This window comes from Acanthisitta chloris, unplaced genomic scaffold (assembly GCF_000695815.1).
Source record: "Acanthisitta chloris isolate BGI_N310 unplaced genomic scaffold, ASM69581v1 scaffold9414, whole genome shotgun sequence".
NCBI classification, from domain to species: Eukaryota; Metazoa; Chordata; class Aves; order Passeriformes; family Acanthisittidae; genus Acanthisitta; species Acanthisitta chloris.
In genome coordinates this window covers 106,528-127,264 of record NW_008668736.1, presented here as the reverse complement: position 1 = coordinate 127,264, position 20,737 = coordinate 106,528, and the positions used below count along the sequence as shown (strand labels likewise).

Sequence of the window (20,737 nt, the reverse complement as noted above, 5' to 3'; positions counted from 1 at the left end):
ACAGTCCTAATACCTACGGAGTGACAAAGGTCACAGGTAATGAAAATCTGCGGTGAAGTTGAATTCCTATCAGAGACGCTCTTGATGGATACTTCTCACATAAGGGAAAGCCTAGTTGGGGTGAGTTACAAATGCATTGACAAGCACTTCTAAGAAGGAAATGTGTGAAAAGACTGTAAGTTCCAATCAACAGTGTGAAAGAAGGCTAATTTGGGGGATTTGCTGGACAGATGAAAATATACGTGGACAAGTACTTGACTAAGAAGAAATAAATATCTGTAACTGTGGTGGTTTGCTTTTTTCTTCTCCAAGCTTTGCATGTCATACTGGGTATAGGGACAGCACTGAAAACTCAGCAAGGTCTGGTTTATTACTGTGTGGGAATTCTCTTCATGCACATTAATGATCAAAAGAGTTGTCTCAAGTGTAATGGGCCTGTAAGTACCATTAGTGCAGTAGTGCTAAAAATAACACTTGAGTAACCATGCCACAAGTAACCAGTTGTTCCTCCTGTAATGTTTACTGGTTCCTTTCATTAAATGTTCATTCTTCCCATATTTGTAGAATAATATTTTGATGCAAAAAAAGCAAAACCATGCATAATGTATCTTCATTTTATAGAGTATTCATATATTGATAATTCAATTTATTTGATCAGTTACTGACAGCACTTTTTTAGAGTATATCCAAATTCTTCATTTAGGGGTTCAAATCACCACAAAGGCTAAGCACAGTTGTATAAAAGAACTGAACTCTCTCCAAAGTACCCATGTGTGAAATCTTGGTATGTTAAGCATTTCTGGCAATTTGATTATAAAATTGTTTTTAATTAGTGCTTGTTCTAAGCCCAATCACAGTGAGTGTTAAAAAGTTAAATAACTGATAAAGAGAAAACTTGATGCCTCAATCAAGTACAGATGTTAAAACAGAGAAAATGACAAATAGGATCATTATCAGAAAGAAGTCAATTATTTCGCCTGTAATGAACAGCAATTCTAGTATTGCCTTTCTAGAACAATTTTCATACAAAGAGTTTCTTTCAAGTCAATCAAGCAGCAAGACATCTAAATTTAAATCTTCATTAGTACACTGAAGTTAATTATATTAGGATTATTTTAGAGCTGTTGATGTGAACCTCATATTTGGAAGTTTATTATTTTTTGTAATTTTGTACCTGAAAGTTGCAGAATTTGGTAGCAGTTCATTAATATCAGTATTTACTGAACATGCACCCTGCATGGCATATTAGCACAGCACAGCCATACTGTGTGTATTAATATCTTAAGTCAAATATATTAATATTCTCTCTTAAAACTGATGAAATTAAAACTTCAGGTCTGAAGAAGCTGTATTTAGCATGCCTTGCAAAATCCCTCTTTTGATATGTATCAGTTTTTAATGAAACCTTCTCATGGAAAGGAGATTGCAGCATTGCAGATGTCTTTGTCATGTGCCTATCTTTTAGGTGTCCACAGCTCACAGTTGTTTATTGCTGATTATCTTTATACTGATTGTCAGGTTCTGTGTGCTCTCTCTTGATTTAAGAGGCTTGCCATAGTTACAGAGCCTTTGATTCTATGGTAATGACTCAATATTCATAGCTGCAAGCAGATTCCAATAATTATCCTATTTTTACTACTGCTATAAATATCTGGTTTGCTCAATAGCAAATCATTGGTCAAGTTGCACTTATGACCTGGTTTTACTGTCTATAATTTCTTTCCACAAGAAAATATTTTTACTTACTTTAACCTTATTTCCAGGATATGGAATATTTTTTACATTTGAAGTTGAATCATACCTACAGTACAGGTACTTAAATCACAGCTACATTAACTCTGCAGAACTGAAGGATGACTTTGGAATTAACTCGTGGTAGTGGGTTGCTCTACTGAAACTGCTAGTTTTCAATGAGTAACCTGTTATCAAAAGAGAAGTTTATATATATAACAGTTTTTGTTTTGAGTGAATTAATTCTGAATTTCAAAGTTTAATTTCTGGCAACAAAGCATAGACGATATTAATCTGTCTCTTTGTACACAGCTAAACGGGAATGCTGATAGTTTCTGCCTTTTGGTATTTTTACCAGTGTTAGTGACAAGAAAGCACTGCATGTCTGCTTCCAATTTTATGTAAAGCTTTTTTTGATCAGGATTTGATTTGGCAATTAATTATGTAGTCATACTTTTTTATTTATTGCAATAATACTGTGCAAGTGGTCAACTACAATAACAAGTTAGAGCTGGAGACAACTTCTTGTTTCAAAGTAATTAATTTGTTTCCATATAGAGATTTGTTTCTATATACAGAGTTAATAAATTCAATAATTTTGATTTACTAGTTCTCACTTCTATGAATTCTTTAGACAGAAGAGGTTTTTGTTTGTGTTTTGCTAATTGATTTCCTTGCCTTTCATTATGTTTATTCAGGTAGAATGCCTTATACTATTGCTCATTCCCCTTGTATTTGATACCTCCTGATTTTTTTAAAGCATTTTCCTATTTCTTCATATTACTGCTCTTCATTATGTTTTCCATCTCCAAATTCAACAAATTCTCCCCGTGTATTCAGAATACAAAAAACTATATCTCTTCTTTTCTCTTAATCAATAGTTACGCATTATTAGGATAATAAGACAATATTTCTGTGTATGTAAAAGTACACATGGATTTTATTTCAATATATAAAAGTTCATAATTTGCTACTCACTAATGTGAGCAGTGTATTGATCCTTGCTAGATGCCAGGTGCCCACCAAAGCTGTTCTATTACAACTCTCCTGAGTTGGACACCAGAGAGAAAGTATAACTGAAGACTTGTGAGCCAAGATAAGAACAGGGAGAAATTACTAACCATCATGGGTAAAACTGACACCTCAGGAAAATTAATCTAGTGTATTACCAATCAAATCAGAGTAGGATAATGAGAAAGTAAAACACTCTACATTCTAAGACATTTTCCCCCCACCCTTCCCTTCTCTCTGGGCTCAACTTCACTCCCAATTCTCTAACTTCTCCCCAAGTGGCACAAGGGGATGGGGAATGGGATTGTCTCTGCTCCTCCTTCCCCCTCAAGGGGAGGACTGCTCACTCTATTCCCCTGCACCAGTGTAGGGTCCCTCCCATGGGACACAGTCCTCCACTAACTTCTCCAATGTGAGTACTTCCCATGGGCTGCAGTTCTTCACACACTGCTCCAGAGTGGGTCCCTCCCATGGCGTGCAGTCCTTCAGGAACAAACTGCTCCAGCATGGGTCCCATGCAGGCTCACAAGTCCTGCTGGCAAGCCTGCCCCAGTGTGGGCTCCTCTCTCCACAGGACCACAGCTCCTGCCAGGAACCTTCTCCAGTGTGGGTTCTCCACTTCTGTTACTTTAGCTCTTTTCCTTTTGGTTAAAAAAATTGCAGAATTGCAGTTTATCCATTTCCAGACTGACATGCAAAACCTTTATTTATTTATCTTTTATACTTCAATGGTTAGTGAATAACATCCTGTTTCAAACAGAGATAAAATTTCCCATGTGAAATTGGTGCAATAGATGATTGCCTCCAGAACTATGTTACACTGGCCCTTATATGTTTTATCAGTGAGTATGCGAATAAACGTAGCAAGTAGCTGATACTCAACAACATTATATTAATGTCATGTAATGATGATGTGCTTAGGTTATTTTCCCTTTATGTACACATGTACCAGGCAGTACAAAGCAGTTTGCACCTAAACATAGGAGGAAGAAGTTATTTATGAATTAGATTGGTTCATATATACTTGGACCTAAGGCAATTAAATAAATATGAACACTCAGTTGAAAGTATTGAACATTCTTGGAATCATAAAATGGACTGAATTAATGAGATTTTGCTTAGGTCCTTGCTGAACATTTTCCAGGAAGAAAAAGAAGAAAAAATCTGGAGTAGAAAACCAAACAGTATTATACTGTTGGAATATGCTCATGGGAAAAGCATAACAGGTTTATGAGAGATACTTTTTTCAGTTCCAGGTGGATCTCTCTAAGTATTCTTTACTTGGTTACTGTCTTCAGAACAAAGTCAGTTATATTAGTTGTCATAGCCACCAGGAACTCTCTGAAGACATATTTCTGCAAAACATTATAATCAGATTAAGAATTGCAACTCTTCAATTTCTTATCATCATATTTTAATTTTATCCTTACAAAATTTGTGAAAGCTTCTTCAAAATTGCTATATATACAGCATTTTTTTTGTTTTTCACAGAGGGTAAGGCACCTTGGGACAGCAAATTCAGCTTTTTCAGTTAGATACAGACAGTCACTCTAATACAAGATTTTTTTTATAAGCCTACCTAAAACATCCGTGTGCTAGTCTTTTAAGTGAGTCTAACTTGGAAGGCTTTTGCTTAGATCACTTATGCCTTCTATTATCCCAATGTATGATTAGGCCCAGGATGTAAGAAGGTGTTGTGTGGCCCTAATTTGTATATTTATGAAGGAATCATGTTTCTTTAATACAGAACTGTGAGTGAAATCTGATGTCAATTGAGTCATCTTTACTTTCATCATTTCTCAAATAGAAATCTTTCTCAAGCCCAAACTCTCTAAGTCCATGGTAGTTTCCTACCCCAAATTTTTAAATTGAACTTTGGTTTAATTTTTAGTTGTGGACATTTCTATTTTAAATATATTATACACAATAGTTGCAATATAATTTTAATTAAAAATACAATAATTAATTTTGTTATTCTAAGAGGAAAAAAACAGTTTTATTAGTTTTATTATTAATGTCTCTTACAACAAGTAAATTGTAAACTTGGGTATTTGATGATTATAAATCTCCAGTTTGGTTCATGATATTTAATTTCTATACTTTTAAAGCATAACTATAGAAACTATATCTGTACTTAAGCATAACAACAGGAGTCAACTTTGTGTATGTATGTTTTATTAGGAAACCCAAGAAGACATGACAACATTCTTGGTCAAATTCCATCTTTTATCACTACTACAGGTATTGTAGGAAGGCAAAAGGTGCAACTTCAGAGTCACTGAATATTGCATTTCTTTTTAGATTATCGACATAATGAGAGAGATCTTCAAAGTTCAACACTATCAGTACCAGAACAAGTTATGTCATCTAATCATTGTTCTCGATCAGGTTCCCCTCACCGTGGAGATAGTATAGGACGGACTAGATCGTGGTCTCCTAGTGTCCCTCCCCCACAAAGGTAAACTGCTATTTAACTAAGCAATTATATAAATTTAAGTGGTATTGATCCTGTACCAATACTGGAAAGAATCTCTGGACTTTCAAAATGGCAATGAATTGGTTAGGTCTTGCAAAATTATGTGAAGCCAATAATTGTTTTTCTTTCATTATACTGGTGTGCCTTATTTTATACTGGTGTGCCTGATTTATGCCTAATTTGTCTCATTTAAGTTCTATCATTACTGTATTATTCTTATTACTATTATATGATTATGTAATTGTATTTTATGCCTATTTTTATCTAATTTTTCATCTAAAATCAGTACAGTCCAATCTAAGGAAAGCAAAATATTTCTCCATATTTTAATTTTCTAGATCTGTTTAGAAAGTGCCATGTTTTATAGGATGTGATGGTTTGATGTTTCCTTAGCATTTATTTGAAAGTGGATGTTTTCAACCCTTTTGTTTGTGTTGAATTCAAGTTCTGGGAGAGCCACACTTTCTGCCCATAGCAGCTTGCTTTCTATGATTTTTTCATACTTTTAAGCCATCAAGAATAAACTGACAAACATACAATTTTATACTGAAAATGTTAAATCCTGATCTTGTGAAATGAAGGTCAGGAAATTTCTTCCAAAAACTAGCCCTTTTGATAATTACTACTGCTTGATTGAATATCCTGTTTAAGCAAGGATTAAGAATTCTCCTGCAGGATAAGCTTTCTTAAAAGGAAGCAGAAGGACAGGTGTAAATGAGAATGAAGCCTGTTTTCTAGCACTTATGTTGTTATCTACGGGTAGGTTTTCAGATGATGTAATTAAGTTGGAATTAAAGGGGAAGTTATTTCTTTTGCCCATAATGTTCATAATTGCCCTTTAGTATTGAAGATCTGGTATGCAATATTTCCTGCCAGGTGTCTCCCTTTCTTCATCAGCCATTCTGATTCTCTTGTGTTCTGCTTTCCTTTCTGTTGCCTTTGTTCTTTTTGCTAGCTTATAATTCTCTTGACTTCACACTTTCATACTAATGTTTTACTTAGCATTTCCTCTAACAGATATAGGCTATATGATACCCTTTTGCATCAGTGAGGTGTTAAGATCCCAAATTATCCCATATCACCTCAGACAATTAACACACAGAAACTGTTTCTACTTGAAATCTAAACCTATATAAAACCATACAGAATGAAACATAAATTGTAGACACAAAGGGGCCTATTCTGATTTCTACTATACTGATTTCAGCCTAATTAAATGCCTATGCTAAATCTCCAGGGGTTATTTGTCTTGGATACAGACATAAATGTGAACAAAATCTCTTTGTGTGTGTGTGTTTTAATTTCTGCATGCATGCTGTGTGTATTTTGGGCAGAAGTTGTACCCAGGCTAGTAATTAACACTTGCTCAACACCATTGAAAAACCTTCTTTTCATTTTCTTGTAGTTTTCCATTTCTTCAGATGTTCAAAATGTTTCTTGCTTTTTGACTTTCCTAAAGCTAAATTTTTAAATATAGTTTTGAATTTATTCCAGCTGTTTCCTACAATGTCAGAATCAAATACATTATTTATGTAATATTTCTCTGCCCACACAGCAAATAATTTCTTTGAGGACTAGTAGAGCTCAGAGGATTGGGTTACCAGAACTTGAGGGTTTGTAGAAAGGAAACATGATCCATGGGTTACAGAAATGTCTTTTTTTAATCTGCTGAAAATGAAGCTGTACTCAGGAAACTTGTAAACATTGTTAATCACATTTGTATCCTCTTTAGCTGAGTTTGTTGAACATGAGCTGCTATACAGGTGTCCCAGCTGCAGTAAACATGCTGCATACCCAGAGATTTCCCAGTTACTGACTGATATCTCTGCAGGCAGCTCTTGGACTGTAGAAGTTGCTGTTACAATTTATAAGCCATTTTGCAGTTCTGGGTCCTTCTACTGAACTTTGTTAATAAACTCTACCAAAAGCCCACTGCATAGTAGCTGACAAGAAATTATTACTGCTCTTGTAGTTTTTTTCAGCTAATATATTTAATGGACTGTTATTCTGTCTGTAGATCAGAATGGAATTTAGACTGTGGCAGGCACTGAACAACATCAGCTTTAGCTTTTTCTAGGAGTGGGCATTTGAAAAAGCAAGGTGAAGAAAGTAGCTAGGCTGAAATTGTGTAATAAATCCAGTAGGATGCTCATTTTTCTCTGCTATCACCACCTGCAATTGCAACTTTTCACCTGCTTACCTATTAGCTAGTTGCTCGGTATGTGTTCTGTCAACTGCAACAAAATTTCAAAGGGGTAAAGACATCCCATTTTCTGTTAAATAGTAAAGCTGGCTGACAAAGGCATCCTTAGCAGAGAGAAATGGAAGTGAAATAGTAGTAACACTTTGAAATAGAATAAATGCAGTTGTATAGGATATTTAAAATCAGCATGAGATCAGAATCTGATATAATACAGAAATTTCAAGAAAATAATTATTTAGAACAATAAGCTAGTACACAATCTTATCAAAAGTGATTTTAGCAGACAGGTTGGTACTGAGTTTTCAGGGCTGTCTTATAACCAAAGTTTAGGCAGGAATTTTGATTGTGTGGGCAGTCAACCCAGATATCTGGGAAGTTTTACAAAGAAATGATAACTTGAGAAAGCTTAAATATTTATGTCAAAAGAGGAGACAAGTAAAAACGAAAAAAGAAAAGAAAGAAAAAATAGAAAGAAAAGAGAGACCCTGGGGGAAAGGCGCAGAAGAAACTAGAGTTCAGACAGGAAGAATGATAACTGCTTGTTGGGAAAAGTAAAAAAGTTAACAAAGGACTGCAGAGGAACCCTGTCAATGTCCATTTTAAAGTACAAATACACATGAAAATGTCCAATGGCAGGTAAAGGCTATACTGGATTCTCCATCTTTTTTTTTTTTTTTTTAGAAATAGAGGGGGTAAAAGACATACAGAAAAGTTGTTGCAGGAAGGGAGAAGAATTATACTCTTAATATGGCAAATATAAAGTTTACTAGCCAGAGTAAACTTTATATTTTGTTTCATGAAAGCCAGAGTGGAAAAATTCTTTATGACAAATGAAGTGTAGCTGAAGGCAAAAGTTTATGTGTAGAGCAACATCTTCATGGCACTTATAAGCAGGAATAAAGAAGAGCATGTCAGCAGCAGTGAAGGATACACATACAGGTTAACACTAATCAGGAATTGGTAAGTGACAAATGATAAGGATGACAGGTACCAAAAGGGTAGACAAAGTGACAAGACAGGACATAAGAACTAAGTGATATAAAACCTCCCCAAAATGGAGTCTGGCATTAGTGCAGACTGCAGTAAAGGGCAGGAAGCACAAGAATTTATCGGTCTAAAATTTGAATTTGTGTGGAGAGAGGCATGCAATCTGTTACTTTTAAATCTGTACAAAACAATTATGCTTTAATTATCCAATAATTATTGCAGTGAACTGCTATCTTCTATCTTTCTATTCTTGTGGATTTGTAATACAGAGCAGAAGTGAAGTTAGTGTGTATCAGTATCGATAGTTAAACTGAGTGAAGCAGTTGTTGGGCAAAGCTTTGTTCTCAAATAGTCCAAAACTGTAAAGGTGATTGGTGCTCTTCAGTGAAGCCTGATGTGTTCCACCTACATCTAATTAAACAGTTCTGTCTTTTTCAGATTCTACACTAGTGAGATTACAGAAAAGTTTGCCAGGGCAAAACAAGCAGCTGTTGTTTAATTCAGATGACAATGTTTTCAGCAGGCTGCAGTCAAAAGTCCCCTTTGTGTCTTACTACAGTTTATATCTTTATACTGTAGCCAAAATCAAGAGCTCATGAAAAATTGTTTACAGTATATGTTTCAGCTAGAAAGGAATTTTTCCTTGAAGGTACTAGTTTGGGAAGTCTAATGAAGTTTTGTCTAAAATGAACAGTTATAATTAAAAAAAGTTATTCTCTCATTTCCAGAACAAACAAACATTGAAACAAAAGGAGAAAAATATCCCTAGCATGGACTTGGCACCTTTTTCTAAAGGAGAAAATATTTTATTATGTGATTTAAAATTAATTGAGAGTAAACATATACAAAAGACAGGTCAGCTACTAGATCTGATTACCAACATGTTTGCTAATAACTGTCTGTACAAACCAAAAATGTGGTTCCGGCACACTCAAAACTCAGAATCTGATGTCTTTTATCCTTAGTCGGAATGTGGATCAGGGACCACGAGGAACTCGATCTACTCCTGCGCATTACAACACCCTGAACCGAATGGATAGACACCGTGTCGTAGATGACCACTACTCCCCGGACAGAGAGAGGTAAATATCTGGCTGGAATTAGAAACAGTCCTCAACATGAGTTACGTCAGCATGGTAACTCGCTAAAGTAAATAGCAAAATGACTTTCCTAATCCCAGAGATTAGCATTTCCCTACTTGTTTATCCACTGGTTACATGACATACATTCAAATATGAACAGTGCAAATAAGGCTGACAAAACTGTCTGTGACTGGATCTTTGCCAGGAGGGAGTCTGAAAATATCTGTAAGAAAAACACACAATATAAAATAAGAATAGTTTAGTTGTCCTTTTTTATATAAATAATTTAATGCATTATATTAGTAACTTCTAAAAGTGTTGATTAGCTTTAAAAGAAATCTAGCAGTAGACTTGTTCATTTTTGCTGCTGAATAAAGAGGCATAAAAGCGGATAATTTCAGCTCAGTATTACTGTAATGCTCCCATTGGATACAGTGCAAGTCACAGATGTAATAAAAGTATATTCTAGTACTGTGTTTGCCTTTGCTCAACCTTCTAAGTCACTTTTGCAAAAAGGAAAAAAAAAAGATTAGGGCAACATGTATGAAATTGGAGTCTTTGTATTTAGAGACACATTTGACTGTGACTAATGTTTTACCATGTTTTGCCTAATGGAACTTCCCAAAGAGTGAGCAGCAGAGCTTTAGCAACCTCTATGAATTTTAATGATGTGAAAAAGAATTGCAGCAATAGTTGAATAACATAGTTAATTTAGCTGAATTAATTGTGGTAATTACTTTGTGATATTAAAAAAATATTGGTCTTTTCTACCTCACTGTCTTCAGGTTAGGAAATCAAAACAAAAAGCATTTATTACCTTTAAATTTTTAAATTTTCCTGGTTCTTGTACACCAGGTTGAAAACCTGCACTTTATAATGGGAGTCATGATTGCTACAAATTGTCTCATTTCATAATTGCAGAGAGCAAGGAATAATGCAGATATAATTTTTAATCTTGAGTGATATGTGACTAGCATTTGAAGTTAAGACTTTTAAAGATGACCATTACAGGTCATTTCTCAATGATATCAAAACACTTAATTGGGGTTCCTAACGGTAATACAAAGAATTTAAGAAATCAGTGGCTTTTTGTGGCAATATTGAACAGAAAAGGTAAATATGTCTTAAAAGAACAATATTATGATGGTCAATGATTGTATGGAATGCAAGAAAATATTCTTCGAAGATTATAATGTTTTTTTTATTTCAGATGAAAAAATAAAAATCGTTTCTAATTAGGTAAGTTAGAAAAGAAGAGTAGCAAAAGGAATGTAAAATAAAATCTATTAAAGTGATTTGCAATTTAACTTGGCCAAAAAAAGTCAAATGGGAAAAACATATTGAAAAATCAGTCACATATTTATTATTCAGAAATCTAACTGCATTAATTGCAAGTATAGTAGATCATAAGTGCACCTCTTTATTAGCATTAAGCTATTTAATATTTCTATTTAAGCTATGGAAAAGAAAACCTGTTACGTTGGCTCATGAGACTGTCTGATTTTCATACAGAAGGCAGTAATTTGAGGATTCTGAGCTTTTCCTTAAAAGAAAATAACAGAATGCTTTTGGGTATAATATATGTTGATTTTTAGAGAAATATCCTTGAAGTAGGATCTAAACCTGTCCTTAGAGCCTGTATATGCCTTATGGAATGCTGCTGGGTTTGTTCACTGTACAAGTTCATTTGCTGCCTCCCAGAAGAATGCATAGCCATGAAAGGTTACTTGAAGTACAGTACCACAATCGTTCCCCATCATTTCAATCAAATAACCCCTAATGGACAGACTTGATTTAGAGAAAGAGAATTAGTGGTTTAGAGTATGTCAGAAAAGCAATGTCAGAAAGTTGTTTGTGCTGAGATTGTTCAATTTTCACATGACCATTCTAGATTAATAGCTATTTGCCGGTTAAGTGTGCTCTGAATCTCTGAACACAGGTTTATATGTTATCTGTGTTTTCCAAAACACAGGAGAAGTTCTCTTCATACATGGTGAGTGGTTGCCTGTGTAATCAAACTGTTGACTAGTTATGCCTGTATTGCAAAATACAGTCCCTGAAGAATATTGGTTTTAGCTAACACTGAAGAGAACAGGAAAATACTATTTCCAAACATTTATCATGTTTTATATTCATTGTTAATTTGACAGTGGTTTTATGAATGGAAAGATTATTAGACTTCAAATTTTGTTAGTGAATATTTGTGATATGGTCTCTGTTACATAATGAAAATCCAGTGGTGTCCCTAAAGTTACTCTTTAACAGTATTGATGTGAAAACTACTAGGCACCTACAAGGAAACAAGAGAGAGAAGGCAAGGTGAATTGGGTCCACTATCTGTTCATCATGGCTATTGCATGGTTTCACTTTTAAAGAGCAAAAATTATCTGTTGTGTGAAATAATGGGGTAGTTGTAGGCATGGCTGTTTAAAGAAATATTCTCCATGATCTTTTAATCACTTCAAAGATGTTATCTTGATGTGCCGAGACTGGTACAACTATCAGACCACTATTACTGAGAGGAGGTTTCATTCACACATTTAAATACACACTTTCTGCTGAACTCTATGTTTGTTTCACTCTATTGGAAGAGGGTGCTTTGTTTTTCTTTAGCATAAAGTGAATGTCAAAATACATACCAAAAAATCTGTTCACTATGATCAAACCAGTGAAGATCAAAATAATTCACTGCATGTGCTACATATTAGCTAAAATGCCATTTAACTAGCTGCTTCTACTACCTAACACAAAATTAAATATGGGCAAGAGTAATATATGGTCTACATTTCTAAAAGTCACCTTACACTGCAGTAGCTTTAGCTAACAGTAGCCAGCTCCTAATCCAGTATTGTTAATATGTAGGTGCCAGATTAGGTCAAACTAGAAAGAGTTTTTTTAGACATTGAACCATACCACAAACCAGAAAAAACAAATGATTTTTTCACATTCCTTATTAATTCCTTATTAAATACAGTGCTGAATAATATGTAGTTAAGTAATAATTTATTTAGTATTAGGCAATATTTAGTTATTTTTATATATTATTTAGTTACTATTTTGCAGTAAAATAATTTTAATATAAATTACAGGTACAAAGATATTGTAAAGTATAAAGTGTGTCTGATGTTACCTTTATGTGGAAATTCTAGGATAATATTTTCAATTTTTGGTTGTGTATGCCATGTGGGTACATACCCACATGTGAGTATGCAATGTCATTGCTGCTTCACTTCTTCAAACTCCCAGTAAAGGAAAAGAAATACATTGCTGGAAATTTGCTTAGAGCTGTGTTGTAAAATGTTTGCATCAACTTAAATCTCAATAATTGTGGTGTTTCTATAAGTTCTTTTTCTCCTTTCAAATCACTGTTAAATTGCAAAATTATCTGCACCACACACCTGGTGCTTCCATGCATCTGCTGAAGGATGGTAATCTCCAGGAGAGGGATGGAGTAGGAAGGTGGCAAGAGAAGTACAGTCTTGCAAGTGTAGCTACACCTGTAAAAATTCATGATTCAGAGCCTTGACCCAAATTAAACAAAACAACAACAAAAAGTCAGAGATACATTCCTCAGAATAAAAGGCACAATTAAAATGCCCATCTTAGAAATAATGTAGTTCTGATAAAAGGCATCAGCCCTTTGGAGCAAGAACTTAGAATACAGTATGGGGAGCACTGTGATAATGTGATACTGATTTTCTTATTGAAAGTCATCTTGATTGAATACGTGTCAGTTCACAAATTCTCTGGTGATAATTGCTATTGTTTCACATTTAAAGTCTTCGATATGTTAATTGCAGTCAATTGGAATATTTCTAGGATTTCATCCATACTGGGAGATAAGCATGAATTTCTATACAACTGATGTGATAAAAAGCATCCATACCGTTACTGGTGGAAAAAATGAGGATGTTTATAAGTAAAGAAAAATTGGTTTTTCCTTTTAAAACTCTGAATTGCTAAATGAAACTATTCTGTTAATCTCTTCTATGAAATGTATCTGGGGAAATCACATAACCAGTGTTTTATTCTTGAATGGCATTTGTTATTTTCTAAAGGTTGAGAACTCGACTTCACTTTTTATTTATGTACTTTTAGTTGTGATTTCCCAGGTGTTTATGAAGCAACATGGAAAATATTCTACCACAAAGCACATTAACTCCTGGTTTGTTCAGATGAGAATAGTTGCTTTTAGAAAGGTATCACTGGACTTACTTCTTTGGAAAAAGTAACTAGTTGCAGTAGTTGCTTGCCATTTGCTGTTGAGATGAGTAAGCTGGTAATATGAAGTGTAGCATATCTTTTCCCTGACACCACATCATTTTATTACTTCCAGGCCACTCTTCCCTTGAGCAGTTCTGTACTCAGCCTCACAGCTAAATTGATCCTAGGCACAGTTTTTTACTTCATTCCTTCCCACAGTATTTACCCTAAATTTCATATGCCAGCCCTCTCTCTTTTCCCTTCTACCACTTTCAGTGGATCTTTCCTCCCTAAATTTCCAACAAATTGACTCAGTGAACCAACTGTTTCTTACTCTGTGGTCTGATTAAACTGATGCCCAGTTTATAAAATTGGGTTTTTTTCCAAATAATTGTAACTGGAGAAGTTTGAGTGTATTTGGTTAAAGGCAAATTCATACCTGTGAAAAAAAGATAATAATTTTATACTTGTTGTACATTTAATTTGCTATTTCAGTTGAAAAGAGTAAGATTATTAATAAAAACAGAGGATAGTGCTGTTGAAAATATTACAATATATAGCTTTAATTACAATCAGATAATACTCTGAAAAAAGTTGAGTATCATAATAGATAAACAGAATGTGAGAAATTTCTTGTTTTAACTGAATTCATTCATCCAGAATCTAACAGTGGAGCAGAAAGCCTTGTTTTGCATTCAGAATTATTTGTGGGTATTCCAATAAGTACAAGATTGTCAGGATGTAATAGCACTCCAGTACTTCATCCTTTCCCCAGAAATACTTGGGAGTCTACTTCCCATTCTAGTAGTGAAGCTGGAATGTCAATCAGATGGTGAGATCTGGTCACAGGGAATGAAAATTAAAAGGAATAGGTTACCTTCTAAATGCCTCATCTGTACTATTGGATAAAATATCCGAAGCAGGAGAGAACAGGTTAAATTCTCCTTGCATAGTAAGAAGAACAGAGAGGTATATCATGTGGATCAAGTGAGGCACTCTGCATATGTGTGTGTGTGTTTTCAAGGGTGTTTCTGAGACTATTCTGGTATGGCAAGACTGTTTCTGGATACTAAGTACTTCCAATTAGGCAATCTTAATTGGCTACTGAATCACTGATTTCTGTTTTCTTACCCTCATGGTTCACTGAATTTTTATGAATGTGTAAGGAAATGGACAAATAGGCAAGCAATATCAGAAAAATTTAAGTAATTTTCTGTTCACGTTTAAAAAAAAGGAAAGAAATCATGTTTGCTTATATGTCTGGAATCTTCTTGTTGGAACAGGGGTGTGGGAGGGTATGGGTGTGTGTGTACAGTAATGATCATATTGCAAAACCTACAGTGCTGCCTTATCAGATTGACTACATTATTTTAATTTAAGTCAAATGAGTTGCTTCTGCAAATTTTCTGTCTATGCTATCTGTAACAAAATATGTAATGTTTCACAAATCTGTGAGGATACAGACTAATATTTTCATTTTGCCATACCATCATTTGATGTACATCTACCATTGACTACTATAATGTAGGAAGTAAGGCATGTGTGGTAAGAGGCTAGAAATCTAAATCAAGGTTGCAAAAAAATTATCTTGGAGTTCTTTTGTTATATTAAATATACATTTGCATATGAGATCATGATTTTCATTAACACTAACATGCTTATTTTAAATGGAAATCTGGAACATCACTGCAGTTATTTTGCACTTAGGCAATGTGAAGTTTAATGTTTTTACTACATTATGATAAATTTACTTTATGATTTAAAGTTTTTTAGATTGGGTACTAGCCAAATGAAAGTGGTGTATGTTTTACTTTTGGACATTGATAATTAGGAAAGTCATAGGCATTTTTGGCATTGTGAACATATTTATAAAAGCATAAAGTATTTATGTTAACATAAATACATCAAGTATTAATAATACAGAAACAAATAGTGTAGTATTGGCTGGATGCTCAGAGGAAAGATGGGATTTAAGCATTTTGCTCTGCATGTTGAAATGTATAAAGCATGGGAAAATGTGCTAACTCATACTGTGCATACTATGCTATTTTGACCTATGTGATGTCAGTCATTCTCTTTCATACAGATATGGCATGCACCTTTCCTTTCTTTTTTTACTAACCATGCATGTTTTATGGAAAATATTACTGTACTTCAGTAGAAACTATTTTCAGACAGAGATGCATGCTTGCATCAATAATATCTCTATAATTATTATTGTTATATAGTTAGAAATTCAAAACCATTGTTAGGTTGTATATTCTTGATTTATGATGAATGCTTTGTACCCTAGTAAGTTACTGTGTTAATTCATGTATAGAACTGGGTTTTTTTCTTAATTGATTCAGACATAATCTCATTCTTTATATTGTACTTACAAGAATATTTTACAGTGAGTTATTATGTACTACCTACAACTACCTGAAAGGAGGGGGTTGGCTTCTTCTCCCATACAGCTAGCAACAGAGCAAGGGGAAATGGCCTCAAGATGCACCAAGGGAGGTTCGGGTTGGATATTAGGGAAAATTTCTTCACTGAAAGAGAGGTTAAGTATTGTAACAAGTTCCCTAGGGAAGTGGTGGAGTCACCATCCCTGAAAGTGTCCAAACAGTGAGTAGAAGTAGCACTTTACAGTATAATTTAGTGAACATAGTGGTATTTGGTCAAAGGTTGGACTTGAATGATCCTGGAGGTCTTTTCCAACCTTAATGATTCTATGATTCTATTATGAGTTAGACAGCATGGTTAACATGGGTTCTGAAAAATAGGGAAAAGTATAAATAGCCAATGATGCCAGAGGATCAGGTCAAGTATAAGCTAAAGCTTGCCTCAATCCTCTGTATAGATGAGCAGAGTTCTGGGTGATGAGGAGGCATATTTTAAACCTGTTAAAAGTTATGGCATATCAAACTGTGTAAGTGGTTGTATCTAAATGCCATCTTATTCTGATTCTGAAGTCCTGAACTGAATTTAAAAAAAAAAAAAAAGAAAAAGGAAAGGGTTGAACTGCCTGCCAGATATCTGCAATCAAAAGTTTCAGAAGTTGATAAGAACACTGGAGTTCTGAGTTTCTAAAAGTATTAGGACAAAACCTAGTTTTGTTTAGAGCTTTGCTTTTTTACAAATGCTTGAATATATTGTATTTATTGATGTCCTATATTTTTGAAAGACTACCAAGAAAACTTTTCAACAATTCACTGGAAAGATAAAAGCGAAAGTGAATTGTCAAAATTAAAATGTCATCTACCAGCTGGAAACACTTAATTGCCTATTAATACTAGTGTAGTATTTGCAAGAGCTTTGTGGTGTTAATTCCAGGGTTACATCTGAACCATTTAAGGACATAATCATGTGGATGTGGACTGGGAATGTCCCCATGTAGGGGATAGAATAAGCTGATCTGCAGTTGTTTGCCATCATCACACATATCATTGCTGCTGTGGGGTAGACTGCTACATCTTTATTTGATTGTTCTTCCTGTGGGTGTTCATATATTCTAAAGCAAATGTTAAGAACGCAGTGAAATTATTTTTTAATGCTTCTTGGCAGCATGCTGACTGCCAGGCTGTTATGGGTACACTGCTTTTGGTACTAACATCTGTGCATTAGTTTAAAAACACTAATAGTTTTTTGCAGCCTGCAGTGTTAGCTCTATGATTATTTTATTAATTGTTAGTCCTTCTTCAGATTTTCAGTGTACTGTGTCAAATTGGGCCCTGCTGAATTGTGTATGGCTCCTCATCCTTGTAACAAACTGCAAAGTTTAAATTGCATAATCAGGGACTTAGTTAGAAGTGTTTGTAGTGGCCACTCTGTGTTCACTTCTTGTCAAATAAGTGCCAAAGCAAAGATCTCTTGTACTATATGTAATTGACCTAATATGCTTGTAAGGAATATTTACGTGCTGCTGATGGTACATTTTATCACCATGCAAAAGAAGCAAATATAATGTGTAGGTAATACACATTATAACCTGTAACAATGTTTGATTACTAGAAAATAATTAATTATAAGCAAATTAAAATGTGTGAAATAAAAATAGAAGATAAGTATGATATTTTCCATGTTTCTTGTGATATCAGTTTACTCTTCCAATGTGGATTCTCATGATTAGACAGTCCTCTGATATACCCCAGCTCCAGCAGAGCTGTAGACCAGGGACTTCACGTTCTAATAATCCCTTGTTAATGGGAAAAAACCCTATGTTCCAAACTTTTGCCTGTACTGTCTGCATAAATACATATACAAAAAGAGAAGTAACATTCTTCTATTTTTGATAGCTGGAAAATATCTAGTTCTGTAACAAATACATTGAAGATATATAAATTTTGACAGATTTTCAAAATGAAGGCAAAATATAAAGAACTTGGGTTAATTACTTTGAAATGAATGCATTTGGTGGGTTTTGGCATGTTCTATTGCTGAGCTTATATCTCCTCATTATTTATTTAAATAATGAAAGACCATCATCTAAATTCACCTTTTATCACAACCTGATCAGTTTTAGGAGAACTTACGCTTAGAAATGAGAAAGCTCTGAAACTAGCTATGTGGGGACAGATTTCCCAATTGTGGTAGCCTTTCAGACAGACTAGGTAAACCTCTTCCAAAGATATTATTCATACTAAAGTTATAACTGCCTTCACACAAGGGAACAGGCAATCTGTCTTCTTGAGTTGCTTTCAGAGAGACATTTATGCATCTTTTCTCCCTGATTGAAATACCATAGAAAATCCCAAATTTTAGCTATCTGCTTGCTCCACAGTCTCCCACTGGCTTCTCAGAATAAATGTGTGAATCATCTAGATAATTTTATCTTTAGAATTGTATAACATATTGTTTTGTTAATAAGTTCAGTGTGCTTAAACAATGCTTTTGTAGGTCCTGTATTCTTAAATTTTATTGTTTTCTGTTTTGTGATGTGTCATTTCTTCCCCATCTTAGTGTCTCATATCTGTATTTTTCTTTCTGCCATCAATTCAGTCATTATGTTACTTTACCTCGTTCCTGGTATACCCAATCCACAGATCACCATTACAGAGATGTCAGGTACATGTTTTCCTCTGTGTGACTATGTGTGGATAATGCATGTACCTCTATGTACCCACATCTCCATTTCTGCTTTTGTTAGTCTGTGTAGAGTGGTAGAAAACTTAGAAGTGTTGAGTTAGTATCAGCATTAGCTTTCTTAATATAGTGTGTGCACAAACACTGGGCAACTCTTCATGTGTTTCGCTCCTTGAATATCTTTTCCCTGCCAATAGTCTATAATTGGTGGTCCATGAAGATGATGCTTAATTTATATCACTCTTTTAGTAAGTAAATAAAGAAAATTATTTACATCAGCAAGCACTAATACCTGCCAATACTGTGATTTTAATATACAGAATGTCATACATGTACAGCTGTTAAAGGTTACAGTAAAACCGGAGTGTGATACTGTTCTCATAGTCTTGTAGCTCTTGTAGCTGGAAGGCAAAATACTTTAATTTTTAAAAGCATTTTTGTAAAATTCACCAAAGTTCCAGCTGTGTTTTGTTCCAGTGTTTTGTTCTGTGGCTGACATTGCTTGCTTTTCATGTTGTTTTTCCCTCGTTTCATCTTTTTGTTGCTTTTCATTGTGTTCACCCATTATGTTTTGGCAGCCAGGATCACACAATGTATCCTCTGTTTTGTGAAGACGCAATCAGATTACTCCGCTCCCGTAAGATGTGCCGTACCTATTCTGAGGGTGCTTACTATGATCTTGAGAGGTATAACTGATGTGGAGCATATCGTTAGCTCTGCCACTTAGACATTGACAGTACCATGTTTGATTTCCAAACTGAGAATGTGATCTATGTTTTAAGTGATAAACACATACAGTGAATATGTTTTGTAATGCTCGGAGTTTGTATGCATCTAAAACTGACTACTCAGGGCTATGGGTAAATCCCAAGAGAAGTTCAATAGCTTTACAGAAGCCAGTTTCATAAATTAGGTTATATGGATATTATATGTCTGTGTCTTTTATAACCCTTATTTTTGCTGGAATTTTCCAAAGTGCTTATAGCATTTATTATTCTCTTTGAAATAATAAGGAAAAGCCTATTGACTTCAAAGAACACAGAGATAGAGTCTTTCTGAAATCCCATACTTTGCTTAACTGAAAAATAGGGTGAAGAGTAAAAGTCTATGCTTATGTAAGCTTATGTTGTAGATATTTGTATACCGCATATTCTGTAATTTCTGAGGACTTATATGCATTTACAATGCCTATGTGTGACTGCAGAACATCATAGTTCCTATTTACACATTAAATATATGCCAGAGAGAAGTTGAGACTATAATAACTTATAAGAAAGAATTAGCCACTTGAAATACAGTGGCTTTTAGGAGGTGCTGTTGTAGTATTGTGATTAAGATATTTTCAGAAATATTGCAAACCAGGAAAAAATCTACATAGTTGTGCATGAATAGAAATAAGGATATCAATTTGATAAGCTGTGAGCCAGCAAATAGGAAGTGGTGGCTTCAGATCTCAAAGATCAGATATAATGGTTGACATAGGTATCACTTTACAAGAGAGCCTGTGTAAAAATTTCCAAAGCAAGGAGTAAAGAACTCTTGATGTCTTCCCTCTGGATATGAGTTCCTCTGAGAAATTCATTAAGGTTTGTTCTGGATTCAGAGCACGTATAATCACATTTTCAGTAAATGTAAAATTACTTTTGGATGCAGAAACAAAATAGAATCTAAAAATTCCTTCCAAAGAAATACTTCTTTTTAAAAATTCTCCAAAGCTATAGTATATTAGACATTATAACCTTTAGGACTCAGTCAAGCATTTGTTTTGGAATGATGCTGTTTTACATGAAACTTAATATAAAGAAAATGAGTAAATAGTTCAGTCCACATGTAGAAACTTTGTTAAGGAGAGGGATTTTTGGTTTGTTTTCTGAAAATATGTGATGCAATGTGCTCATAAGTGTACTGTTTTAATAATTCATTTTCATATACAGTTTTTTGCCTTAGATACTCATATTTGCACCAGTTTCTCTGAAC

The 20,737-nt window shown here is 34.3% G+C and overlaps 1 protein-coding gene across 1 annotated transcript in view; it reads left to right on the top strand.

Annotated features, from left to right (window-relative positions):
• LOC103800661 (regulating synaptic membrane exocytosis protein 2-like) overlaps nucleotides 1-20,737 on the top strand; it is a gene marked incomplete at its 5' end in the record, with an annotated part of 148,444 nt that overhangs the window by 31,791 nt on the left and 95,916 nt on the right. The window contains 3 exons of the mRNA XM_009073043.1: nucleotides 5,044-5,200; nucleotides 9,374-9,490; nucleotides 18,677-18,742. Of these exons, the coding sequence (XP_009071291.1) occupies nucleotides 5,044-5,200; nucleotides 9,374-9,490; nucleotides 18,677-18,742 (340 nt within the window). The remainder of the gene's footprint in view (nucleotides 1-5,043; nucleotides 5,201-9,373; nucleotides 9,491-18,676; nucleotides 18,743-20,737) is intronic.